The sequence below is a fragment of the Podarcis filfolensis genome, assembly GCF_964270895.1.
Source record: "Podarcis filfolensis genome assembly, chromosome: 5".
In the NCBI taxonomy this organism is placed as follows: domain Eukaryota; kingdom Metazoa; phylum Chordata; class Lepidosauria; order Squamata; family Lacertidae; genus Podarcis; species Podarcis filfolensis.
This window is the reverse complement of record NC_139608.1, coordinates 50,725,570-50,753,526: the sequence shown is the minus strand read 5'-3', so window position 1 is coordinate 50,753,526 and position 27,957 is coordinate 50,725,570. Positions and strand designations below refer to the sequence as shown.

At 38.6% G+C, this 27,957-nt stretch overlaps 1 protein-coding gene and 1 long non-coding RNA gene across 4 annotated transcripts in view; one reads left to right on the top strand and one right to left on the bottom strand.

Annotated features, from left to right (window-relative positions):
* Window positions 1–27,955, bottom strand: CCDC172 (coiled-coil domain containing 172). Of its 2 annotated transcripts, none has more exons than XM_083616752.1 (8): window positions 27,659–27,955; window positions 26,562–26,647; window positions 23,614–23,730; window positions 20,705–20,870; window positions 17,527–17,628; window positions 16,478–16,580; window positions 2,375–2,462; window positions 1–791 (listed from the first exon to the last, which is right to left on the bottom strand). In XM_083616752.1, exons 1-8 carry the CDS (start codon window positions 27,735–27,737, stop codon window positions 756–758), a joined length of 777 nt encoding a protein of 258 aa, XP_083472878.1. In that variant the 5' UTR covers window positions 27,738–27,955; the 3' UTR covers window positions 1–755. The 2 variants fall into 2 exon arrangements, with proteins under 2 accessions (XP_083472878.1, XP_083472879.1); XM_083616753.1 differs by having other exon boundaries at window positions 1–514.
* The window catches only part of LOC310763904, a 41,850-nt gene continuing 15,863 nt past the window's right edge, over window positions 1,971–27,957 (top strand). The window contains exons 1-3 of one of the 2 annotated variants that reach the window (XR_014548904.1): window positions 1,971–2,109; window positions 12,131–12,283; window positions 26,999–27,107. This is a non-coding gene — a long non-coding RNA (uncharacterized lncRNA). Of the gene's footprint in view, window positions 2,110–8,426; window positions 12,284–26,998; window positions 27,108–27,957 lie in introns of those variants that run through there. The other variant, XR_014548905.1, reaches the window with a different exon arrangement.

The window sequence follows — 27,957 nt, the reverse complement described above, 5'->3', positions numbered from 1 at the left end:
TTGTGTGAAATAATTTTTATATCACAGAATAGTAGGCACTTAAGTGAAGCAATCAGTTTAAAAATAATGATTGTTAAGTAAGATTAATAGACAATATTCATATATGACATGTTAGATCTAAAATGACCTTTAGAGAAAGTTAGACTAAGTTCTACCTGAGCAAGACAATAAGAAATAACAAGCATCCAAACCTCTGCTGAAACTTATTAAAAAGGGATCATAGGCTGAAATAAATCTACATTAAACACTAAAAGAGAATGTGGCTAAATATTCATAGAAAATCTCCTTCTGGTAGCACTGACTCAGAAGGGAGCACCATTGTTTCCTTTTCCTGGTTTAAAAGGGGTCGGGGAAGCACACAAGGAACCTAACAGCACTGGGAAATTCAACAGACAAGCACAGAATTGAGATAATAGTGACAAGGTCCACGTTATGTTGAATCGTGTGTTTCTGCCAGAGCTGGTGAAGATAGAATGCAGGCAGGCTTTTAATGTTGAATATGGGAATGGGAACACTGCCAAAAAAAAATCTCTCAGCAAAAAGAAAATGATTTGTTTACAGTTGCTAGACACCCTTGCTAATGAACAGACGAAAGAAAAGATACAATATGTGTTGCGAAAAACAGGTTCCATGTTTTACTAGCAGGAAATGCAGAGGATGATAAATTTAACAACAAAGGCTTACAAAAGCAGCATTTACTCAAATGCTACAAAGACCTGTTTCTCTGACATTTGAATCAATCCACCATATGTTATTTATTTGACTGGAGATTTTTTTTTGTATAACAGTTTCTGCAACAATAAAAAAAGAGACAGTGGTAAATAGCTAATTGTTCCGAGCATTATCTGTTCTTTACTGTAAAAGGTAAAATAACTAAAGATTTTTTAAACATTCTTTGGTATTTGCTCACACAAGTCTATATCCATGCAAAATCTGTGGAGAGGCAAAGTGAATTGTGAGACAGAGGAAGGCCCCCACTCCGCAACTACAGAGGATTATTTTGGGATGAAGGAGAGAACAAAAGAATAAGTTTTGGTTCTCTGTTTCTAGAAATGGGGAAGGATTACGTTCACTCCACGATTTGGAAAGCTGCTCCCTAGTCTGCATCTGACGATCAGGCTCGGATCAGAACGTAGACATGTGGCTTAGATCACACATCTACAAACCTTTTGAACAGCATGGTTTGATTCAACATATATTTCTTTGTATGAGGTGATCTGAGGGGCTTCCTGGTTCATTCGTTCTTTTAAACGGCTCGCAGCTGCTTGCAGCTGCTAGAAAGCACAAGGATTGCTGCACTTGTTGAAAATGTTTTAAGTAAAAAGCCCCTGGAAGCAGCAGTACATTATGATGTTCCAACTGTTCCTTGGTAATTGTATGGAGAAAAAGATCACTAACCCGAGGCACTTATAGGGACATTCTACATGGGGGCAGCCATCTTTTCCTCCATACAATTACCCAGGAAGCAGGATTTGTACGCAGCTACAAACAGTTTAAAAGAGAGAACCAGGGGAACCCTTGCTCCACATCATAAGTACTGTACTTACAAAACAATTTCCATCAGTTGAAAGCATGGGATTATTTAATAGGGTTTTCCCTAAAAACCTGCTTGGATTTGGGACAAGTGGACTATTCAAATACATAGACTGGATTGTGACTTTTTCTCAATACAGATGCTTCAGGTTACAGACTCCGCTAACCCAGAAATAGTACCTCGGCTTAAGAACTTTGCTTCAGGATGAGAACAGAAATCGCATGGCGGCAGCGGGAGGCCCCATTAGCTAAAGTAGTACCTCAGCTTAAGAACAGTTTCAGGTTAAGAACGGACCTCCAGAACGAATTAAGTTCTTAACCCGAGGTACCACTGTACTGCAACGGCCTCCTATTGTCCCAATAGCAGCTGTTAGGTTTAAGTTCAGTGATAGCACATGAAGGCAAGTTCAGTTCTTTCTCTGTTTCAATTCCAGGGATTACCATGGATGAGAAGGCAGGACTCACCCAGAAGCAACTGTCAGCAAATAAGGGAAATATGCATGTGACAGCAATGGTTGGAGCTGTTTTGCATAGGAGGCAGCATTTTATCTCAAATCCCTAATACTTTCCACTAAGGTAGGGAATCATTATCTACCAGTTCTCCCAAGCAGTTCCTCTCTTGAAACAAATAAAGTCATGGAAGTCATGGGAAATAAAAGGAGTGGCATGGTTATAATGGGAACTAAATTTCTTCTTACTAGTAAATCACTATCTGAAAGGCAAAGAACTTCCACCTGTCTGCTAATATATTGTTTATTCAGAAGTGTTGTATGTGCAGAAAAATAGAATCTCCCCAACTAAAATGATCAAACATGATAAATGTTAAGTTTAAAGGGCATACCATCTGCAGAAATTCAATTTCCGTTTGAAGAGCCTCACAGGCATTTTCCATTTCATCTTCTCTGTAACTCTCCAATTTCTTTTTAAGCCTGTGCCAACATTTAAAAACAAAACACCTGATATGGTTAGGCTGTCAGCTGAATCTTTCTCTTCTTCACAGCAGTCCCAGTTCTTAATTCAACCTTGATCATCCTAGCTGTCTCCCATTAAAAGTCCTGTAAGCTCCCCAACAATGTGTGGATCACATGTCACTATCCAGTTATAAATCAGAGAGACTAAAGTTTGCTAGATTGCTTGATGTGATTTAAACTACATTACCCAAGACTGTATAAATCACTGCACAGTACTGGCAATTGTTTAGTGATGTGAAGAAATTAGACAATCTCCAGGAAGAATATATATCTCTAGAATAAGTGCTGTAAGACAAGTTTAAGTTAAAAGACTGTATTTTTTTTCCTCTGTGGGTTGTGTGCATATTATAACCTATGACGAAATTATATCCTAGTCATTCAAAAACTTCATGATTTGAATCTTTGATCCTTGCCTTTTATAAGTTCTTATGAATCTTGTTCCCAGAGTTGGTGTTGTTCTCTGCCTATTGCTTACCTTCTCCAAGGGTTTCAATAATCTCTTTCCCACTGCCAAAAGATCAGGTCATTCTTTAACATTTCGTGGAGCGTAGTTTAAGTCAGGAGTAGCCAATATGGTGCCCTCCAGACACTGTTGTGTTACAAGTCCCATCAGCCTCAGCCAGCATGGCCAATAGCCAGGAATGATGGAAGCTGTAGTCCAAAGCATCTGAACACCATCATGTTGGTCACCATATGTTAAGTAATGGATTGCTGGTGGTGCACCTCTCCTCCAATTTACTTTAATGAAATCTACGACATACATTCGAGGTTCTCAACTGCTGAAAAGGGAAAAAGACATCTAGTGTCTAATATTATATCTACATGGATCTTCTGTACCATCTGGATCATGACACTATCAAATCTAATTGCTTCTCATAAATTACTATGCTTTTGTGTTATTTTACAGCATAAAATTTTTAGAATCTCATGAAAAGATACTGTGTAGCAACATGCATTGCCTCATGACACAGAAAATGTATTCCAGATGCTCAAAGATTTCTTGCTGCAAATGTGTCAGCACCACAATGCACAAAGGTTATGTCCCACTGTTGTCCCATTTTCCAGAAAAGGGAGAAAAATGCAGGCAAAATATGAGGAGCTGACCAATATCTTCCATACCAGGAGACAGACCAATGTCATTTTAATGTTGATTGCTGGAAGAAAATGCTTTTAAAAACAAAAAACAAAAAAACAAAACCCAGAAATATACAGGCATCCCTCCCACTTGTGCATGATCAACTTGCATGTGATCATGTATACGTAATTCATACCGGGAAATGGAGGGAAAGAGCTGGAGAGTCCCCGTGGCTTGCAAGGAGACCCTTCCTGGAGCCCAGAGGACTTCAGTGAGGGAGGAGAAGAGACTGGAGCAGCAGCGGGGCTTTGTTTAGGCTGCTCAGCCTCCCCACTGAACAGCTGGTGTGTTGGGTACTGCAACAGCAGCCACTTTCCTGAACATCCTCCTGCCAGCCCTAGCTTCAATTTCAGTTGTGGATATTTTTGGTGTACAGTGTTTTTGATTTTTGGAGAGTAGTATTTTGGAGAGAAAATGGCAAAGAGGGCATTTAAAGAGTGCTCCCTAGTTATGCAATGTTCAGTTATGCATGCAGGGCCCCGAAACATAACCTCCACATATGTGGGAAGTTCGTCTGTAGTGTGAATGGGAGAATAGGATATAAGAGACAATCTCCTTTTCCAAAGGTGTTTACCCCAGTCCCTCTGCCAAGAAACCCCTCTACGTTGTAGAGAATGTTCAGGCATTTTCTAAGGTGCACACTCTCAGTTCATGTGGGACACACAAAATGTTTTACCTAGAACAGTGTTCTCCTACAACTGCATGTTAAAGTCGATTATTAGTAGCGGCAGGCAAGCGGACATTCACCAATCATCACCTTGAGAAGCCTTCCCCAATGTGGTGCCCTCCAGATGTTTGCGACTCCTATCATCGTTGTTTGTCATCAGGAGGGCATGAAGCTGGGGGAAGTTGTTCTTCAGGAATACCTGGTAAACTTCTGAAAACCTTAGGTTCCCTGGAACATAGCTTCCACATAATGTATGAAATTGTGCCCTTTGAGACTACATTGCATTCTTACAGAAACATTAGTAAGAGCTTTCCTTGAAGAGAGGAATTATAGTTACAGAGAGCAGCAAAAGATTCACTTTCCTGTTGGACACCAAAAATGTTTTGCAGAACAATAATCAATACTGCATGTTAGTCAGTTTTAGACTGAGCCTTCTTTAAAATGGAAATAAGTTTGAATTTGACAGTAAGTGCCACATGGGGAATGTTGTGAGCATGGTATGAAGTATATGAAGTGTTCCACTAGCACAGAAACAAGTTCCTACTTTAACACCTGCATAACATTTCATCAATGGCAAAGAAAGAAATTAATACAGAAACTTCCAATAAATAGGCTATATTTTGGTGGCAGAAGACTAAAGAAATCTACTGATGCTTGGGGATTACGGACTTTTTATTCTGGCTTGTTCAATGCAGCATCTGGATTGAAGAACAGGCAGGCAGCTCATTGAGTGTCAGCAGCAATAACAAAAGCAGAGCAGAAATGGTGACTAATATGGGAATGGAAGCTTCTTTATATGGGATGTCTTCTACTTGGGAATGGAAAAGCTCTGAAACGAAGGAGTCCATATACTGAGTACTACCCATTATATTTGCTTAAGTGGATACTTGCTGGACCAAGAAAAAGCTATTTCAGATCTTTTAATGGTCCACAGTATATGCAGCAATAAAGTTATACTGCAGTCCTTGTCATACCTGCCAGAAGATAGTAAAATGGAAGATAAGTATAAAGTTGTGTTAAACCCATTCATGATAATAGAGGAGCAATTTCTGGGGTCACCGTGGTTATTTTGGGATTGCTAAGTGAGCCCATATAGGGAAAGGAGTATATTCTGGTGGTAGTAAATATATCACAGTGTGGGACCTCGACTGAGATTTTATATATATTGAATGTTAAGAAGATTCAGAAGCTTACCTTGTATATAAACAACATTTCATTGCTTAAATATTACTTGGTAATATCTCTTCCACACAAAAGTGTTATGCTGAACATAATGGCAACATGTAACCTTGAATTAAAAGGAGTAAAAGGAGTACTAATCCAAAACCCAGCTCCATAGTTCCACTTTTTGTCTGCTTTTATTTGTATATGGTGGTCCCTATCACTTGCAAAATTGTCTTTTTCTTTCTTCCTTCCTTTCTTCCTTTCTTACAATTACATTTCTTTGTTAACTAGGAACAGGTGTATTTTCCCAAGTACAGCTGCAGTGTATGTGCCGATTTAAAGAAGAAAGAAGTCCTAAAATGAGCATGTGCAATACCCTCGATCTTCCATCACATCATGCATTTTTGCTTTTAAAAAAAGGCACAGGCACAAAGCCCCTGAGCCTGATCCTATGGTTGTTTTTTGTTGTTTCTGCTATACACTGCAAACAATAAGATCTGCTAACCAATTCATTTACCTTACGGAAATATAACTTCAAGGATGGCAATACTGTTTTTGTGTCCTGATTTAGCTTAAGCATTTGAGATGGCCACAATACAATTAATGTATCATACACGTCTATAATTTGGTGTACTTTTGCACCTGATCTATTGAGTCAGATAGCACACAGCAGTATAGCATAAGACAGTCAAACAGCTGTGTAAGCCTGGTTCTTTGCTATGGCCAGGCCCAAGGGGCCCACACACATCCTTACTAAGAACACAGGACTCCTGCTGGGTCAGAACTTGTTTACTAACAGCCATTCCCTCTTGTCTGTCCCTTGCGCCTGGTGCTCAGAGTCCAGGAATGCCGCAAATTTGCAGAGTCTGTTCCAGCTGTAGTGTAGCTCAGACGCACATGCAGGAACATGATTGATGTTGAAGAGGCCAGGAACCACCTTGGCTGTGAATCCTGGAACACCTGCTCCCTGCCTTGCAGGCCTTTTTCCACCCAAGTGGAGCCCTGACTGGCCCTGACTACAAAAGCTGAGGCTGCTGAACAGACTCTTCGGTGGTGTTGCTGCTGCTGCTGTTGTAGTAGTAAGGTGTTGCTGCAGATTTTTTGTATCTTTGTTTTAGATCTTCTTGTGATTTATGTGGAAATTGTTCTGTTAGGTTGTGTATTTTTTTTATGTTTTACTGATTGTTTAGGACTGCTTTTGTTACGTTGTAGTTAAGTTTTTTTTAATGTTGCGAGTCACCTTGAGCGTGGTTTGAACAGTGGAAAGGCGGCAAACAAATAAAAATATGGATAGATGGATGTTGCTTTTGCTTGAGCTGTCAAGAGAAATGTCTAATTGCTACTTGCAAAGTGCTCTGAAGCTGTAAGGCACCAGATAAACAATTATGCATTTGGTAGAAACATTTGCTTTTCTCGCTGAGTTTGCGAAAGGCAGTAAAAGACGTTTTTGTTGCTTCATGCTCCCTTTCGGCTGCTTGATTTATATGGTTAATTCTTTGTTTTGTTTTGTTTTTAAATAAAAAACTAGGTAATTTCAATATACCCCAGACCTATCCCTTCAAGAAACAGGGAATGTATCTGAAGTTACAGGCTGCACAATCAATGTTGTGGAGACACTTAAGTAATGAATAAATAATGGAAATTTATCATTAAGTCTGGAGTGAATGAAAATATTTAAAGTTATACTTAACCAGAAATTTGTGAAAGTTTAACACTAAAGTAATAACAAGAATATTAACCATATATAAAGTTCACTATTTGATGCACTTTAAATGCAAACTTTAAATGGGATGAAAACATACTATGAATATTTAGCCATTTGTCTGAGCAGGACAAAATGCATCTCTGAGCAAAGTTATTAAATGCCAAAGACCTTACTGAGCTAATGTGTGCATACTGTGTTTCAACAGTTTGGTCAATTAGCAACATTATATTATGTATATTTGTTTAATAGTTCTGTGGGTTTTAGGTCTGTTTTACCTAAATTTTTATTAAGTACACAACTTAGAGAGCTCTTTGACTCAGTGTTTTATAATTATTTCTAAAAAATTAAGTAAATAAACAAAATCAGCATGAAATAGCTGGACTTGAAACTAAGGATATTCAATCCAAATACCAGTTAAATGAATGTAGCCTGATACAATCTGAAGAGTATTGTATAACAACGTGAGAGAAAGTGACTTTTAGAGCAGTCCTTAACTCCTGGCAACATGGATGTTTCTGTTTCCTGTTCAATGGGAAGAAGAGCTTCTACTAGTTATCTTAATATAATAGCACTGTTCTTTCTATCCTTTTAAAGGAAGGAGTAAAGATTCATTTTAGATTCTTAAAGGGTATAGTTATATTTTAACTGCCTTTCTCCCACCTTGCTTTTCTCTCGGCCGGTTAGTCTCAGCAATCAGACTAACCATTCAGTAAGACTGGTTTTATTTTTGCTCTGAAAATCTATGCTTCAATAATTACTGTGAGATTTTGGAAGCTTGAAATGAATTGATCCAATAAAAGATTATTCCCCATACTATATGCATCTCAACCAGCACAACCAGCACTTTGTGAAAAGTCTCCATAGCAGGAGTGGAAGATATAGGTCTAGAGGAGGACTATTCTGGCCTAACACATTTAAAAAAGGGTTACAAGCTAATTCTCAGAAACCATTTGCCTTTTTAAAAGACCTGAAGCTTGTGCCTGCTGATCAAAGGGCTTGAAGGGCTGCAGGGGAAAACTCATGAGCAATTGGTATTCTATCTCCAAAGCCATGGGTAGGCAAACTAAGGCCTGGGGGCCAGATCTGGTCCAATTGCCTTCTAAATCTGGCCCGCAGGAATCAGCATGTTTTTACATGAATAGAATGTGTGCTTTTATTTAAAATGAATCTCTGGGTTATTTGTGGGGCATAGGAATTTGTTCATTATTATTATTTTTTTCAAAATATAGTCCGGGCCGCGACCAGGTCTGAGAGACAGTGGACCGGCCCCCTGCAGAAAACGTTGCTGACCCCTGTGGACCAAAGCTAACTACATATCTGGTAGTTGTAACAAAAGTCATGAATCGGAAGTGCTCTTCCAGGCACCTTCATCACCGTCCAAATACTGCTTATGCAGTAGTATGAGGGAATTGTGTACTAATACATAAATATCAACACAACCCACTATAAATTAATATTCCTTAATCCAGTATATAGGCAGCAGGAAGAATTTCCAAAATATTCTATTTGTGAGACATAAAAACTGGAGACAGAGGACGAGATGGTTGGACAGTGTTCTTGAAGCTACAAACATGAGTCTGACCAAACTGCGGGAGGCAGTAGAAGACAGGAGTGCCTGGCGTGCTCTGGTCCATAGGGTCACGAAGAGTCGGACACGACTAAACGACTAAACAACAACAAAAACTGGAGTAATGTTTATAGATAACATTACCAAACTGGCAATACAAGGGCATTCTCACGAAGTCAGAAGTTTGGGAACCTGAACCCTGTTGGTTCAACCTCTTGTCAGAAGTACACTTTTTTGTAAGTAAGTAGTACTCTGCCTAACAAGCCTGATATCACTCGTAGACAGAATGCTTTCTAATTGAAGAATTTTTTGTGAGGCAAAAAACATTAACCAAGTGACTAAAGATGCAAGCATCAAACTTCAAAGCTGGAGACAAATATCACTTGTGTTCATACCTACTAAAACTTACGTAAATTGACAGACGAACCGTTCTCCCAAACTACGTTTCCTGTGTATGCATTTGTGTAAGGAAAATTACTCCCGAGCAAATTTCCAATGACAGACTTTACCCTAGAGCACGTTTTTATTGTTGGATTATAAACCTTGAAATTGGGGTTCATAATAGAAACCCTGACACAATTCTAACTATAATAACTCCACTGGGCATTGGTATAAAAAGTTTTAAGAAATCAGTTAGCACATTGTTATTACAGAAACTCATTCTGCACCCCAGAGATTACTCCAGAGATGGGTATTTCTTGCTTATAAAATTTAACATAAAATTAAATTGAACATATTTGTTCAAAACCAACAGAATCATGGCCCTCGGCAATGCACTGTTAATATGAAGGATTTGTTCAGCTCTAGTGGACATATTTCCTGGATGATTTATGTGAATGCAGTGTCATTTGTTCTTTCATGGTTTCAATAATGAGCTTTCTTAGGCTATAATAAGAAATGTAAGAAGCAATCCTAGTTCTTTCAGATTAGTCAAGTAAACAAACGCCTTAACTATTAAATAACACAAAGCAACTTCAAACTATTTCAATATTTCCAGGCTTCTGAAAAGAGTGCAGAAGTTCACACTCTAAAAAGAGAAAACCCTTCTCTAAAATTTCCCTCTGAAATGGACTAACAGAAGAATGGGGAAAAGCAGAATGCCATTCAAACTTCTAACTGTAAATGAATCCAGTCACCTCATTTTATCTATGAATGAAAATATGGCTTTAACCTATTCCTATGGGGGACGGGACATGAAAGGCAAATATAAACCAAGGTTCTGCTTTTTTAGTATTTGTGCTTTCCCACTAATCTACAATAAATTAATTTTACATATTTTGATTCACTTCTCTTTTCACTCTGTTTTTTTGTGACTTACAGTTAATAATAATTACATTTTGGTTCACCTTAAATAGGTGGTATATACTGATAAGATAAAATACATTTCCTTTTCTGGGCAATATACTCAAATGCTTTTAAGGATTGTATGTTAGTAGCTCCAACACTGATATACAGATGTTGCACACAGTATGATCTACTACACAATAAGCTTTTAAAGAATGGGAAACTCCAGGTGTTGTTGAACCCTAAATCCCATCAACTGTAGCCATGATTTGAGTTTATGCAGGGCAGCTGTAGTGAAGTAACATCTGGAGGATCACAGATTCCCCAATACAATGTTAAGCATTAACTCTCCCCACACGCAGTTAGCATAAAGGTGAGTAGAGGGTTTCCTGCAGGGTGTCTAAATTGGCCCTGATTCCAATATGTAAGAAGTAATCCTAGTTCTTTGAGATTTGTCAAGTAAACAAAACCCCGCAAGTGACATATAGGTTTATGCATGTGAAGGACCTCCAGTACCAGGGCCATGTGTAGGAAATAATTTATGAACCAGAGAGTCCATGCCAACACCCAGCAAAGAGGTCCCACAAATACAAATCAGAATTCTCTCCATTCTTTTTCAAGGAGGGAAACTGTGAGGTTTGGATGTCAGTGTGGATGCCTGGCCCATATGTTACTTCTGCATATGGGTGTGAAAATGGGGCTGCTTTGCATGGGATAGTTTTAAACATACTGTGGTGTTGTCGTCACAAATCATATGCCCACTGTAGGACAGACAAAGCAAATCAGATCATATTATGGGTGTCTCAAATTGACACCATACGTCATATGGCTGGAGAGTTAAGCCTGAGTGGTGCATTCTGAAATACCAATTTGCCCCAGAAAATAAATGTATCACAATAGTGATAAAAGCTTTAGGCAGTAGGTAACTCAAACTGATGATCAAAATAATCACCTTTATGCTAAACTTTTTACAGTCCCACAAATAAGCTTTCTTAAAGAATGAACTGCTTTATGACACGTTTTCATTTGGCTTTTACACTTAACATCTTAAAGCTCTGTATGTTGTTAAAGCTGTTTTGAAGTTGGTGGCTAGCATGCTGAGAATACAGTGAGATTCTGCAATTGATTTTCATGGAAGGAAATGGCAGTATTTTGTCCTGACACATGATCATATAATCCAGTAGGATAATGGGCCTTCTTCAAAGCATGCTACATTCTAGTTTGATGGCTTGGTGGATCTTTGCTGTCAGTGGAGTGCATTTTGTTATTGTAATATTTCTTTCAAACTAGCAGGACACTTCAAAGCATCTGAATCCTCTGCTGTGACACCTAACCTGCCACAACTGGTGTGAAAATGAAAGCATCTTTGTGAAAATGTCTGCTAATATTGAAACCCTTTTACTACTGTAGGCACTTTTCTGAACAAGGCTTTTTTTTAAAAGGACCAATTTTTCTTTCATCATTAATAAAAAAAGATGTCCGTCATGAATATAAATGAGGAAAGGGGAAAACAAAACGCAGGTTTTGCTCCAGAAAATTTGTGAAGAGCAAATTCAAGTTGGTGTGATCTTGCTTCTGGTTATACCCTGGTAACAATGATTTTAATGGAACTGTGGCACAGGATTGTAGCTTAACAGTCCACATGAAAAATGGCGAGCATTTTTCAGGCAGTCATTCTGCTCCTAATGACTATGCCTGTCTCAAGGTCTAGCTTGCATCTTAGTTCTATAATACAGGAAAAGTAGCTGGAGTGCAAAGACCTCAGTCTGCACAGTCAGATCCTGGAAAGACTCTTGACAGCAAAGATGGCTGAGTCACTGTTAATTCAAAGGCTCCTCAAGCTGCCAGGTCTTCAGTAAACATCATTCTCTCTCTTCAAGATGATACAACATTTTTGCTTTCTTTATTTAGTTACAAAATTAGTAAAAGAAGGGGCTTCAGCTCAGACGTAGATCACATGTACTGCATATGTTCAAGTCCTATTATTATCTTTGTCCTAGACCACTCTTACCTCACTTGACAACCTTTTATTGAATGCTTTGCAGACTAGACGGCTAGGAATAAGCATGGTACCTGATCTGCTTGTTTCTTATCTTTGTTACAGCTACCACCTACAGACTATGTATGCTGGTGAGCACTGGCTCTGATGTGCCAGAGAGGTTTGTCAGTAGAGGTGTCACAGCCTTCTCCTACTGGGACAGCTGCAGGAAAGTTTCTTCCCATCACCTAACATCGTATGATGCTATGCATGAGACAGGTAAACCCACATGTTAAACTGAAAAAGAACAACTGGGAGTACAATCTTAAGTCCAGCTGATGGTAGAATTTGGTGCTTTTTTCTGTTGTCTTCTCCCAGGATGGAGAAAGCTAAAACATCTCTACTGGTGACAAACATCACTGGTCTTGAGGCAACAGAAAAAACTGCCTAATTGAAAAAAAGGGGTGAATTATAGATGAAAAGAATCAAGAGCGTGCTTAATACAGCTATCCCAATTTTTTTGTTGCAGCCACAGCCTGAATTGGTATGATGTCCAAGAAACCTGTGGGAGGTGGGGGACTACTGAATCTGGCCCACTGGCCAGATCAAGTTCCACAGCCCTTCTTCAGACAAAGCTAAGTTGTGGGCGCTGCTCTAAACAGTGGCTTGGCTGTGTTCAGCAGCCTGGCTGGCCCTCATATTCCAAGGGCTTAGCAGACTGCCCAATGGAACAACACAAAATGGTAACATAATTCCCAGAGGAATTTCTATAGTTAAAAAAAGAAATAAACTACATCAAATTGGAAGTACTCCCACCTGAAAGGTGTGGTATTTGTCCACCCTCAAAGACAGTACAATCCTGTGAAATTACTAAATAATAATAATAATAATAATAATAATAATAATAATAATAATAATACATCTGGTCTTGGCTGCACAGGAGTCATGTTAGTGAGGCAGTTTCATTAGCCACACTATGAAACTAAACTAAGCTGTTCTATATTTAATTAGTTCTGTCTCCAACAAGATTCCAAAGTGTGTATTGTCCTCAAAAAAGAAACAATTAAAAAAAATCGAACAATTTAATCATCAACCAACTCCTATGGAAGTGTGTTATTTTCCTGCTGAATTGTCTTCTTGTCAGGTCTATTGATGTTATGCCTCTTTCATTCAGTGTTAAGAGATACATAATGCAAAACAGCCTATCATTTTGAAAGACCAACCGAAATCCTTTTCCTTCTGGAAACTACCTTTACGCATCAAAAAGTAATCAAAGCTAACTAAAGTAATAGCAACTCTTGGTGCATGTTAGGAGGTATTATCTGTAAGATTACTTTCTTAATCTAGAGATGTTGCATGAAACACACCAGGTTCAGTTCTTCAACTAGTTGTTATACTTGCCTCTTGAATTAAAATTCAAGCCAAAGAAGAATTACCAACATAGCCCACTCCAGAAGTGCCAGCAGGCCAACATCCATCCAAACTTCATCTCAGGTAAAGGTAAAGGGACCCCTGACCATTAGGTCCAGTCACAGATGACTCTGGGGGTTGCGGCGCTCATCTCGCTTTACTGGCTGCGGGAGCCGGCGTTTGTCCGCAGACAGCTTCTCAGTCATGTGGCCAGCATGACTAAACCGTTTCTGGTGAACCAGAGCAGCACATGGAAACACCGTTTACCTTCCCGCCAGAGCGGTACCTATTTATCTACTTGCACTTTGATGTGCTTTCGAACTGCTAGGTTGGCAGGAGCAGGGACCGAGCAACGGGAGCTCACCCCGTCGCGGGGATTCGAACTGCTGGCCTTCTGATCGGCAAACCCTAGGCTCTGTGGTTTAGACCACAGCGCCACCCGCGCTTTTCCTTTCACCTCAATTTATCCAGTCAGGTCACTGGTAGCAAGAGTAGCATACCAGTCCCACAGCTACTGGAAAAAGAAAGGTTTCTCCTCCACCACCACCAACCTTGGCATGCAGTGTACAGGATAAAAGGCCTTCCTAGTATGTTTATTTTAGGAGGGATTTCAAGACAACCCCCTTCCTAATTCAGAAAGGGGTCTGCATTAAACTGTGGCTAAAACAAAGTCATCGTGTCCCCCCCAACCCCCTGTTTCAGCTGGCAATTGGGGATTAAATCCTGCTGTATGGGCCAGTGCACAAATAAACCCTACCTCCTGTCCATTAATGGATGTCACCAACTGATGTCAGCTGATTTGACAAGTGGGTGTGGTTTGGGAAAATCATCTTGTGAACCACATTGGAACCTCTGGTGGGTCTACACTGGCTTGTGGGGTGGAGGTAGCCTACCCCTGCACTAGTCTATGCCCCTTGCAGATGCTTGAATGCTCTTCTTTCTCAAACTGAGTTTACAAGAAACCCGATGCTTTGCACAGCAGCCAGAGGATCAGAGCAGAACACAACACTCACTGGCTGACCCTTATGTCAATCATGCAGTCACACACACCTCCTTCTCTAAGTAGATTTTCAAGTGCCAAAAAATGTCTGGGTTTTAAAATGCTTAACAATTCACTTTAAATCCAGGTAAGTACTGTATGTAAGGGGCTTTGTAAAAGACCCAAAGTGGACAGTTTTCCTGAAACTCAGGGGAAGGTGCAAAGAGGAAGAGGTAATCATTATTTGATTTCTAGTCTGTATGGGCAGTTTGAAAAGGCAGGAAGAAGCACAGTTCACTCCTGTATACAGCTCTTGCATGCAGGTCAGGAACACCACCATTGCCCAGAAAATAAGGTTTAATCCCTGAGCCCTTAATGGCGGTGAAAAGCGAATGTCAAAACATTCTTATTAGTAACAGGCTATCCCACAGTTACATGGATATCTTCCCACTGCTCTATGAACTGTTGACTAAGCATCTATCTTTTTGAGTTAAGGGTACTTCCTGTTTGAATACAGGAAGAGGCCGTTGCTGAAGAGGTATCAAGATTTGAGTAATACTGCCATAGGGGACCAAGTTCAGTGGGGAATATGGGGAACCCAGAAATAATAAACTGGTATGGTGTTTATCTTTGCTGTGATATGTTATCTACAATGATTAATGCTGTTCCTTTATTCAATCCCTACAAAATAAAATGTGAGCAGTCATAGTCTAACTGAATTTTGTTGAGTTGGACAATCATTGCCTACTTGCCTTTATGCTATTCAGTAGCAGGGCAGGAGCATTTTAATTGAAATCAATAGGGCTTAAATTAAACACCTTCACAGACCTTTGAAGGGCTTGGGTAAGGAGGTGCATACTGATGCTTCAATCTTAGATTAAGGAAATACAATATACATGTGTGAAATCTTGAATAATGGTGCACTCATCCAGTTCTGCCTCTGAAGTAAGCCCAAGGTGTAAAATGGCAGATTTCCCAAAAGTGCAATCTTTGACGTGGTAGTAGCACTTTGTCTTCTGGTGTTCATCATATGATTTGCAAAATAAGTAACTATAAACAATAAATCTTGACAATTCTTTATAATTGCTTTGCATCATATTCAGCAAATTGCAGAACTGCATTGCATTACTTTTCATATAAACATCAACACTTTTTTCAATTATTAAAAAACATACCTTGCTCTATTTAAATATCTTACTGATTCAAGTAAGATTATAATTCTGCACCCACTTACCTTAGGAATACAGGAAGGTGTTTTAAGCTGAGTCAGACCATTGGTTCATCTAGCTGATTGGCTGAGGCTCTCCAGGATTTCAGTCAAGAGTTTCCCCCAGCTCTACCTGGATATGCTGGAACTGAACATGGGATCTCTTGCATGCAAGGCTCATGCTCTACCATTGAGTTACTGCCCTTCCCTAAAGGGAACTTACTTCGAGTAGACATGCAAAGGATTGTGCTGTAAGTCATTTGCAAGCCCATGGACACTAACTAACCTTGATCTTCAGCACGTTTATATTCATAGTAAACACCCCTTTCCTAATCATGCTGTATTGAATGTTAAATGACACTGCAATAGCAAGATACTCCAGGAGAAGTGTATTATTCAGAAGGAAGATGACAACCTCATACATCAGAAAAGCTAATGTACCATAATAGAATAAATAATGCAAAAGCAAGCTGTAGTGTGCTGTACCACATCAGCTTATGGATCTGCAACTAGTATTATCATTTAAAGTCCCCTTTTGATGTATGTTCCATACATACGGTTTTGCTCCTACACACAAATTCTGAAGCAAAACATTTCATTTAGAAGATTTTGTTCATGCTTCAACTCCACTTGAAGAGAAGGAAAGGGGCTTGGCAGATCTCCTTTGCTTTACCCCTTTAAAATTCTTCATCCCTATGGAAAAGGTGCCAGGTTTAGGGAATGACTGAGCCTCCTTTTGCTCTCCATGATGCTTCCTCCCATACAGTCACTTACATAAACACACATGCCATATCAACCAGATTCATGTTGTTATTTTGCTTCATTATGAACGCATGTTAGCTAAAACAAAATTCATTTTGGCAGGATATACCGTTACCTTGCACATTCTGGATCGGTCTGCGGTTTTTCAGAAATTTTATTTTTTTCTGTTTCTAAACACTTTGTGGTGTTTTTAGCTTCTCTTATTTCTTCTTCAAGATCTGAAAAAGAAACAATACCTTTCTATTATGATTTTATAATACAGTACTTTATTATATAATGGAAACTGTAAGGAAGGGCTGTAGGTGAGTGTGTATGTAGCTGAGCACATACTGAAGGTCCTGCTTTCAGTCCTTGGTATCTGCAGCTAAGGATGGGAGAGAACCCTGTCCAAAACCCTGAGGAGGAACTGCCAGTCAACTCAGTCAATACTGAGCCAGATGGACCAATGGTCTGCCTTACTCTAAGGCAACTTTTTATGTTTCTCAGTTGTTTTGCTGCACATTAAAAGAACCTATTATTAGAATTAAAAATTTGGATTATAGTTTTATGACATAAAAAACCTTCAGCTGTATTTAAGTCATTCCCATTCTTACAAGAATATGTGACCATATAACAAAAGCACGTGAATACTAAAGGCTGGAATACAAAAAATGATATGCGGATGCATGGGAGAAATGCATGAAAGCCAAAGCTTCAATAGTGGGACTTGGTGTAGCAGGTCCTATTGCACAAGATACAGTATAGGATGCGGAATGATTCCTGCATTACAGGCAGTTAGACTAGATGTCCTTCCAATGCTACAATTCTATGACTGTATAGATACAGTATAGGATGCGGAATGATTCCTGCATTACAGGCAGTTAGACTAGATGTCCTTCCAATGCTACAATTCTATGACTGTATTATTTTTAAACAAAGCCTTGGATCCAATGCAGTCTGAATTGCTAAAGCTGCAAAGAATGGCAGAAAATGTTTTAAATCCATATTCTTTAAATTATTTGTTCATTAATGCCTTGATTAATATTAACTTAAAAACTATTAAGTCCATGATATAGATATAAACATTCATCTGTTGTTGAATGTTTTTTGATCAGAATCATTTATCAAATGTGCTCACACTATGTCTGAACATCAAATCAGGTGGTGATCAAGTGAACAATATACCTTTGAGTTTTCTCTGAAAAGTACACAAATCCTTCTTCAGTTCATTCTTCTGCAGCTGAAACATTTTTAACTGAGCATTTTCATGTTTCATTGACTCTATTTCTAAGAAAGTGATAATTTTAAAATTAGGTTAAAGATTTAAGTTTGACCACATAACCAAAAAACTCTGTTGCAACTCATCTCAAGATGTTTTGAAAAAATAACTACATATGTAACCATATATATATAGGCTATACTGCATTTAATAATCCCATATGGAATTGCCTCTTATGTGTGACTGACATATATAAGTTTTAACTATTGTACAGAAATTTTGGTAATTCTGGATGACATCCAATGTCATGCAAGTGGAATTCTCCTCCTCCCTACTGTAGCCCTCCGCCCAGCAACAAAAAATTCTTCTCTAGAGAGCCCCCTAACTCTCTGGAGATTTTGGAAATATACTGGGCGGGGGCATGGTAGCTTCAGGGGGAAAAAGGGGAATTCATTCTGCCAATGGTGTTCATTCCAGTGGTGGACAGTTACCATTAGACTTCTGTTGGTATTGGTGTTGCCAGCTGGCTTGGGCTCTATTTGTGTGGAAAGGCAGAATATAATGTGTAAATTTAATTTGGTCCTAAGTGTGAACATTTCTTTTTTAGTTTATTAGAAACTTGGGTATTTATTATCAACAACAACAAAATTACTCAACATACTGTTTGTCAAAAGTAAGAGCTGCAAATGCAAGCAGAGCTAACAAAATTTATTTGTATGATGGCAACAGCTGTGCAGTATACAATCACTGTAGTTTACGTGTTTTGTTGGAGAGCTAACAGCTTTCTATTTGTTCAGGAGCTAATAGCACAGTTTGAACTCTCTTCAATGTTGTATTAACTACTGCTGGTTCTCATTCTTTCCTTCTAAAGCTTCTTGAATTCTTGAGTACCTTGTACTAAGAAGGCAAGATAAAATCATCAGGTGAACTGTGTTACCATAATCCAATAAACTGTCCATGAGAGCCTGGCAAATTGTGATACATTGTTCTACATTGGCACAATCCAACAGGGGGAAAATGTTTTACTGTTGGAGAACAATGGCGAGTGATTCAACAATTTTTTTGTATAATAGCACAATGATCCTGTGAGTGTCTAAGCATCTTAAATAAAGATTATGACTCTGAATGGGTGAGAATTACAGTGTTTATATTGTACCTAGTACTGTTGGGAAAGGGTAGTTCTTTAGGAGCATCTATGCAATGCATTAATGGGCTGAACCAAAGTTCTTCAAAAATGCTACTTGCATTTTTTGTTAAATCATTACATTAAAAATACATTTTTTTAAAAGGCAAAGTTGGTAGCAGTGTCAAAACAGAAGCATAACAATTATTGTTATGTAGATTCTTTCCAATAATACGTATGGTTGAATATTTTCTTGAGTTCTGTTACACCAATACATAAAAATGCTGCTCCAGTTCTCAGTAAATAATTTATCAAGTTGTCTGCCTGCCCTCACTCTTACAACTTTAGCTAATTTTATCAGATGAGTCAGTTCCCAAACTCTTACTAGCCAGACATCTAACAGAGATAAGTGTCCTCCCACCCATTATAGCATATCTATATGAGCAACTGTTAACAAATGTGTTACCAATTCCATATCCACAGGAAAAATTCATAGCCTTAACATATCCAGACAATACAACCAATGGGTCTACTATCAAACCATACCCTGCTATGAGTTTAATTTCATCTATTATAGTCTTCCTGAATATCACATTTCAGTTCACAAATATCACTATGAAGCATAACAGTGTTTGATGCTCCACACCTTCAACATATATTAACTGCCCCACTGTATATACTGCTAGGTGTTGCAGGTGTTAAAAGCAGGGAAATGCTAATTTATATTTTTTTAACCCATATCTTATAAATTTGTTCACATTTTTGTGAAATGTGTTGCCAAATCCTTTCCCATACTTCTGGAGTGTTTTGTCTTTGCTCTTTGTCTCACTTAATTTTATATGTGTTTCTAATTATATCCTGTTATGTGTGACGTTGCAGCTTGTTAGTGTAGGGGGGGAACATGTTGTGTTTGTCAGCTGAAATACAACTTTACTTGGTTTAAGCAAGTAAGTGGGGCTGGCATAGCATTAGAATGTGGCGTTTTTTCCATCAGTCTTTGTTGTTGGAATGTTGGTTGCCATCAGTCAGTTGTGAAGCAACTAATACGTGTTGGCCATCATTAGACCTTGATGTGGTGCAAACCAGGTATCTGGGGGCCCCTGGGCAAATGAGGGGTAGGACTGATGCAAGGCCTGGCCCCTGCAAGCTAGGGATCTAATTGGGCCATAATGCAGCGTGTGCATGTTCCATATTTCATTGCCTTAAGCAATGTGACATGTAATATAATTTCCAAAGTAGTATCTTACTGGCTGCATACTGTCACATACTATTGCTTAAGGAAGCAATGGTCAGCTATAGGGGGCTAAGCAGTTACAGTGGCTTTTGAATTGCAGGAATAGATTTGGCAGCAGCTCCCAAAGCAACAACAGTGGCAGATTCTACTACTGTATTTTTGTGATTGTTTGCTGCCTTGCACCCGTATGTGAGGACAGGCAGAGGATTATAATATAGAAGGAGAAGACATATTCTTGGGGGGGAGGACAGTATTTTGTGCATTTGTTAGAAAAGACAAACTATAGAAGTTAGGCTTTTGATTTGCTAGCAACACATGTAATTACAGTTCATGGATGAAAAATGCAAAGGCATTTTTAATTCAGTGTTATCTATGCTAGCTAAAGCTCAAACTGGCTTGCAATAAATATTTGCAATGTCTGATGTTTTTAGTAGTGAAAAACAGAAAACTGTATACAACAACTATTCTCTTCAATCTTTAGCAGTGACTCATGGATGGGATTGCGACTGGGGCAAGGACAGGTAAGAGTCTTATCTCTGACCACCTGTCGTGTTCAGCAATCTTAATATGTTAGAGTACCATGCAGTTAATGTTCCCTGCAACAAGGAACATGCTTGGTGCTCCAGTATAGCATGCTGTTCTTCACTCTAGGAAAATCATTACCTTACAATTTAATGGGACTTTTCAGCTTGGAAGAAAATTGTGAAATTGTAGTGTCATGGAACTGCAACATAGTCATTTATATTCTCAGATAGTCCAAGATAAAATAATTAAATTCAAGACATACCATTTCTCAAAACATTTTCTTTTTCCTCTAATTCACATATTTCAGCCTTGACTCTTTTTTTAATTAAAAGCTCCCTTTTGGATGTTAACCCATATTCACTGTTGAACTCTGTAATTTCCTTCAAAAATCTCTCATCTTCTATGGCAATTTTTTTCTTTGTACCCATCTAATGATGACATAAAATAAAGTAACACAAAAAAGAAAGAAAGAAGACTTTGTTAAAATACAATAGAAAACTATATATGAATACTATATATGAAAATTATATATGAATATATGTTTAGAGACATGTAAAAGACTACCTCTTATTTATTCTAAGTATTTAGAATCAACCCAGGGTGCAAATATGCAAAATGTAAACCACATTAAACAATAAAATCAAAACAATATAAAATTAAGCACAGATTTCAATTACAAACAAAACCACCAATAGCAACAAAAATTCTAATGCCCAATGTATGTTTGATTAAAGACATATGTTTGATTTTTGATTTGACTACAGGAAATACAGGAACTTCTTCATTCACAAATTTTTTTTTGTGAACATAGACGTTGTAAATATTCACTCTGAACGTGCTATGGAAATGAATGAAACATGCATTTACCTAAGATCTACTATAACGTGTTCGCTTATGCAGGGCTTGAAGACTCTGAAGTCTCCCTCCAATAATGCCTTTATCTGAATATTTCAGTGTCATGTTCCTGTCTGTGAACTTTTTCTTTTTCTTTTTTTTAACTTCTTTTTATTCATTTTCTATAACCAAACAACAGCAAAGAAAGAAAAAGAAAAATAGCCAACACATACCAAAAAAGAAGGAAAAAAAGAAAAGATCAACCAAATCAAAACACCTAAACCAACCAAAAAACAAACATTAATTAACAATAAATAACGTTTGACTTCCCTCCATCTCGGTTTTGGGTTATGTGAATATTAAATCCATTCTGCAGTTTTTCATTTTTTAGCGTAAACACATCACAAGGGTTATATTAAACCTACTGTGATTTTTATATCTCTAGAATTTGTTTCCATATATGTTATGAATTTAGACCAATTGTCGATAAACCTTGAACCTTTTTGCTGTCTAATGCTCTGCGTCATTTTTGCCAGATCCATATACTCAAATAATTTAATTTGCCAATCTTTAGCGGTCGAGGTATTTGGGGTTTTCCAATTTTGTGCTAACAGAATCCTGGCAGCTACAGTTGCATATTGAAACATTATATAATCTTCTTTCTTAATCTCCTCTCCGATCATTCCCAGAAGGAAGGCTTCGGGCTTTTTGACAAAGGTGTATTTAAGTATTTTCTTTAGTTCGTTGTAGATGGAATCCCAAAATTTTTTAACTTCTGCACATTTCCACCACATGTGGTAGAAGCTTCCCTCTTTAGATTTACACTTCCAACACCTTTTGTCACCAGTCTTATACATTTTTTGCAATTTCACAGGGGTGATGTACCAACGATACATCATCTTTTCCATATTTTCTCTGAGGGCAGCACAGGCTGTAAATTTCATTCCTTTAGTCCACAACTTCGTCCATTTTTCAAAATCCAAATTATATCCAATGTCTATTGCCCATTTTACCATAACCTCCTTAACCTCTTCGTCCTTGGTGTCCCACTCTAATAGCTGATTATACATTTTAGATAGCAGTTTAGTTTTACTTTCTATTATCTCTACCTGGAACTTTGATTTTTTTCTCATTCATTCCAATCTTTTTATCTTCCTTCCATAAGGCATTAACTTTTTCTATAATTAAGCATACTTAATGTAAGGTATTTGTCTTGCCTTCCACCAACATGGTCTGAAAAGCTCATTCTGTTATGATCTCAGCTGCTCCTACCAATCAGGTGGTGTTATGAGGTGGTCATACCATGTAAGATAACACACGGTGTTCTGTAGACTCTTGCAAGAAGCACATGACTAATCAAAGCATGAATTTGTGGATCCCCTTCTTCTTCTTCTTGTAACATACATGGCATGAAGACAGTGCATTGATTTCTGTGCAGTGCTTGGGTGTGTTTTTTTTGACACAGCCATACTGGCCCTGAAAGTTGCCAGAGAGCAAAGAGCTGCTAGAAGCTTCATTTTACAGATTGCAAATGGAGGATTGGGCCTCTTATGATGAAGAAGGGCCGAAAAGATGTAAAGCAAGGTGCTTTCTGATTGAAAAGAAATAGATGCTTAATGTTAAGAAGATATTTGAAATTTAACAGTGGAAACGTATACATATCTACTCACTGAGTCAGTCTCATTGGGCTGCATTGGGCTTAGTCCTGCTTGGACCAAATCCTTAGTTAGTAAATATTAATAACTCTTGACAAATCTCAAGAAATTTAAAAAGGTGAGTTCTTTGGGGTCATCTGCATTCCTAGTATCACTTTGTGTGCATGGATCTCCTCATTCTGCCCACTGAAAAGGCTGTCAGGCAGGACTCCTACTAACAGTAGCCCTTTGGAAAGCCCCCATTCCAGAGGGGTCTGCTGGATCTGCTAGATCTTGATCCAGCACCAGTGCTGTCAGTTGGCAGCACCAATGTGGGTCCAATCAGTACACCAGCTGCAGGCTGACTCAGCTCAGAGAACATTTTTGCCTGCTGCTTGCCTTCTGCCCCAGAGGGCCCAAGGAATGAGGCTGTGAATGTATATGGTTGGGACACTACAGAGGTTTGGATTGTTCAGCTAGTTATCGCCAAAACCCACTGAAAGCTATGGGAGTCACATAGCTTTGTTACAATGTTCCGCTGCTTTTAACAGGACATATTCAAAACAAACAAGCCCTGAGCTGGACTGGGGACAAAGATCTTGGGCCTTTTGTGTTCAAATATCAACTCATGTACAATTTAGCTAATGCTGGGTGTCAAAAGGTTGAAGATTTCTGGTCTAGAACAGTCTTACTGAGAACATACAAATGTTTCAAGCAGAATACTCTTCTGATTAAGAAGTTCAGCTTTCTGGCTTTCTAAGCCCTCTTCTCTTTTCTTCAAAAGCTCCAAGTCTAATAGCTTTCCAGACAGCAATTGAGCCTGTAAAAAAACAACAAATTTTAAAAAGAGTCGTTAAAAAAACCCTGAGTGCAGTTGTAGTTATACAAAGTTATTTTACATAGGCAGGGCCCTTTGCATCAGAACTCTAGCAATGTGAGGTCTTCAGAAACTGTATTCTTTATACTGTTCTGTGATTTAATTAACCATACATAAGCAGTAGTGGCTGGTTTCAAGGAGCAGAACCATGGAGTCACTCTCACCAAAGACAGCATTGGGATAGGGCAGGGTGGCAAAGAGGTTAGGGTTGTGCAGACACACTTGTAGGCCCACCAGGTTCTGTCTGGACAGCTATGACCTAACCACTACATAGGTTTTGTTTCTAAAACTGTTTCTAAATCAGGTTGTGGGTGCTCAGTTTTACCTGACCAAAGGTTTCCCTCACTACTGATACAAACTTGGCATTATTGCTGCCACCATCAGAAGCCAAAGCAACGGGGAATAACAGGGAATCTAAATTAAAAGTTTCCAATATTTTAACCTCTAGAAGAACACAGTGCCCCCAAACGTCCCTTAGGATATCCTCCTCATGTGACTGCAACCAAGGACTAAACTCTCAGAAGCACCTCCATCCTAAAAGAATTGCAACATAGGAGAGTTTTCTTCTCCCTTTCCTTCATTTATTCTTTACAGCAGCATAGTAATTAGGCATGTTCAAATAGCAGAAAACAAAAAAAACAAGCTGGGTCTTTTAAAAAAAGGATTAAAGTTTACTGAGTACATGTTTATATAACTACAAATTAACAAATGGAAAGTTCACAGGTTAATGGCAAGCTCTCCTCTTTCCTGCATTTGACATTCCCCCTCCCCTTCCCACCAACCCCTCCATTCTTACAAAGAGTCTGCTTATTTACCTTGGTAACTGATAATTTACTTCCTCAAGCCACACTGAAGGGTTTGGGGGTTGGGCACCTTAGTTATTCCCAATATCTGAGTCCTCAGGAGGGTAACCTAGATCAGCGATGTCGTGAGTATGACTAGGCAAACACTCCTGTTTGCATCTTATAGTTGCAAGTACAACCAATGCAGGCATGCACACATGAGCCTTGAATAGGCTTGTCCTTACTTACACCTCTCCCTTCTTCTACTAAGCACAGAATGGAGTATGTCACTCCTCCATATTTGTGCAAAAGATAAAATTAACGCCACTGCCTGGGGAGAATGCTAGAAGTACCCTGGATAATGTAGCTACTCTTTTGCTGCTTTGCATGGGCATCCTCCACTCTCTACTGAGCAGCAGAAGTGAGTCCTCTTAAAACAATACAGGAGACCCTCTGCACCCAAGAAGAGTCATTGAAGGCACCTATCTACACAGCGATCTGTGCCTTCTAAGGCTCCTGCAATCAACTGTTCATGAAGTGGCTGCCCCTTTCTGCAGGAATATTGGAAATAAAAGAGTAAGCTGGTAGAGAAGAGATGGTGATCTCTCCTTCAGCCATCACATCCCACTGCAATACTGGCTGCTGAGAAAGGGGTTTTCTGGCTGGCCAGCCAGACCATTCAGTGGATCTTCAGTATGGGACTGCTCCCTAAACTACCTATTCAATATAGTCTTTAGAACAGCATTTTTGAAAAGGAAGCATTGAACCTTGAAAGGCAAAATGCTATAATTCAAGTTCTAATTACATGCTACCTAGTTTTTCAGAACACACCAAAAATTTATATTTCCTGGGAGCATTTCCTTGACCACAAGCAGTCTCTGTGAAATAGATGTCAAAACATCTTTGAACTCTGAGGTTCAGCTACATGAGGTTTTTTGGTTTTTTTGCTGTGCCCCTATATTTACAGATATGAGACTGTGCAAATTCCTAGACATATAAAAATGTGGAGTAAAACTTATAGGAATTTGGAAAAGGAACTTATGTGAGCAGCATTGCTCAGTGCTTAATATATATTACACTAGAGATCTCCAGAGAGACTGGCATAAGGTTATGTTTCTGTACTCGGGGGGGGGGGGGATAAGTCATGCCAATTTTAATAGCGTTCAGTATTTATTTCATCCAGTGAAGGCAATGCATATTGGCTTTTCCTACACTTATAAGGTGTAGTCTTAAAAAAAAACCTGATACTAACTAAACATGCAAGTTAATAGGCATTGACCTTCATGTAATTAATTCTATGGGTTTAAAGCTTTAATTGCTTTAGGAACGCTTTTCCAGTTTTCCTCATTAGTAATCCACAGTAATTGTTCCCTCACTTTCACAACCCTCTGTATCTACCATGGAAACCATAACTGTAAATTAGAATGAGTCAATAGCAAATTAGTGACATGAAAATAGAATTATGATTGTCATAAATTAGTTTTACAAGCAGCAACACAATGACTGTCATTGTGTAATCTGGCAGAAAGGACAATGGGGCTCCTGTTTTGTGACCTGGGTTTACTGCTAAGGCAGAGGTCATGTAAAATACTCTATGTGATGTCAACCTAATAAATACTTCTGCACAGCTCTGTAAATTCTGTCTTTCCATATTAGATCTATTTGGCTTTTCCTACAGATTTGTGGTGTTCAGCAAAAAAGGCCTACTGAACAGGGTAGAAACATTGTGGGCTTTTTTCAAGTGGGAACTCCAGACAGTCCTAGAAACCAGGCAGCTGCTAGATTTGGTTTGAATTGCTCTCAAAATGTTCTTCACTAAAATGACATAGTATTATTAAATAAATAAATAAATTTCAATACCACCTTTCATTCAGGGATCACAGGATTGTTTACAGTATAAACAAACAAACAAAAACAATACCCTCCAAAGTTTAAAAAAACATAGATGACCCATTTTCTTTAATCTATCATTCTAACTGCTATCCTCTGTACCTCTGATTCCAACTTTCTTTTTTCTCCATCCAGTTGTTCTGTTAGTTGTTTAGCTCTTTCATTAGCTAGGGTTATTTCCTGTTTAACTGCAACACAAAATGAACTTTTAGACACAAAGAAGATATTTGTGCTAGCAGTATTATAAAATTTGCTGCAAAAGTAAAAAATAGGGCTGCAAAAGTTTCATTAGTGAGGGACATTTTACAGTGGGGAATTCACTATGAAGTTGAAGGTTGCATGTTTCTTTTATGTATTATGTATACCGCCTAAGAGTTAATTTTATTGTGTACTATTGTATATTCTAATTGATTACTAAATATTTGATTATTTGATTCAAGTTGTTTATTTTAAAGTCATATTTTATTATGACTTATTTGTATGGGATCAGACTGTTATAAGGTGAGTGATGTTTGCTGTATATTTTGTTGTTTTTTCAGCTTTTAATTGCCTTGTGCATATACAGAAAGGTGGTATACAAAGTAAAAGTGGAATGAAATAAGTCTGAAGTCAATGCCAAGAAGAATCACACAGCCTCATCTGAACTCAGTAAGCTGTTCTAGTTAGAAGTTATTTGTGGCTAGCCATAAAAAAGCTAATTTCCCAGAGTTTTGCTTCACTCAGTAAGAATCTCACACAACTTCTCTAAAATCAAAAGAAGATAATCAGAAAAGGGGACACAATCCAAAGTTGTTTATACTTCCTCAGAAGTGAGCCCCATAGTGTTTTGCATACCATTTAAATTGCCTATTTTGCATTTTTACTGTAACTCATGAATGCCCCAGGATGGGGTGAGAGGACAGCCCCTCCCCCCAAAAAAAACCCATAATTCCCTGGTTCTCAGTTTTCATTTAAAAAGCTCAAGTCTAGGATTCATAGAACTGGAGCTGTGAGACAAAAATGTCCAGGCGCTATTCCCGTTTTCTGGTGCTGTGAACATTTATTACGCAGAGTAACCCAGGATTGAGGTAGGCATTTAGAACAAAACAAAAAAACACAAGCACATTAGGTGGGTCGAGGGGATTAATTTGGTTCATTTAACGTGTGCCCAGATGACAAGCGCTTGCTTCAAATTCCACAAGGATGGTGTGGCCACCAACCTTGATGCATGAGACGCTGCATGCCCTCTACTTTTTGCTCCGTCAGGAAGATATACTGGAACAAGGAGCCTAGGCTCATTTTAGCTGTGTCTCCTGGAAAGGGAAAACGAGAAATGCCCTTTTCAGCCAGAGCGCTGAGCTCAAATATGAGGGAGCTTGCTTGAAAGTGGCGCCTTGGCAACTACTTGTATTTTGTTCCTTTGCTCCTCGCCCACACAGAACCACCCAGCTGCCTCCTCTTTCTTCCTGTGAGGCGGCTCTGTCCATAACAAGGGCTGAGCTGGTAGAAATCTGGACAG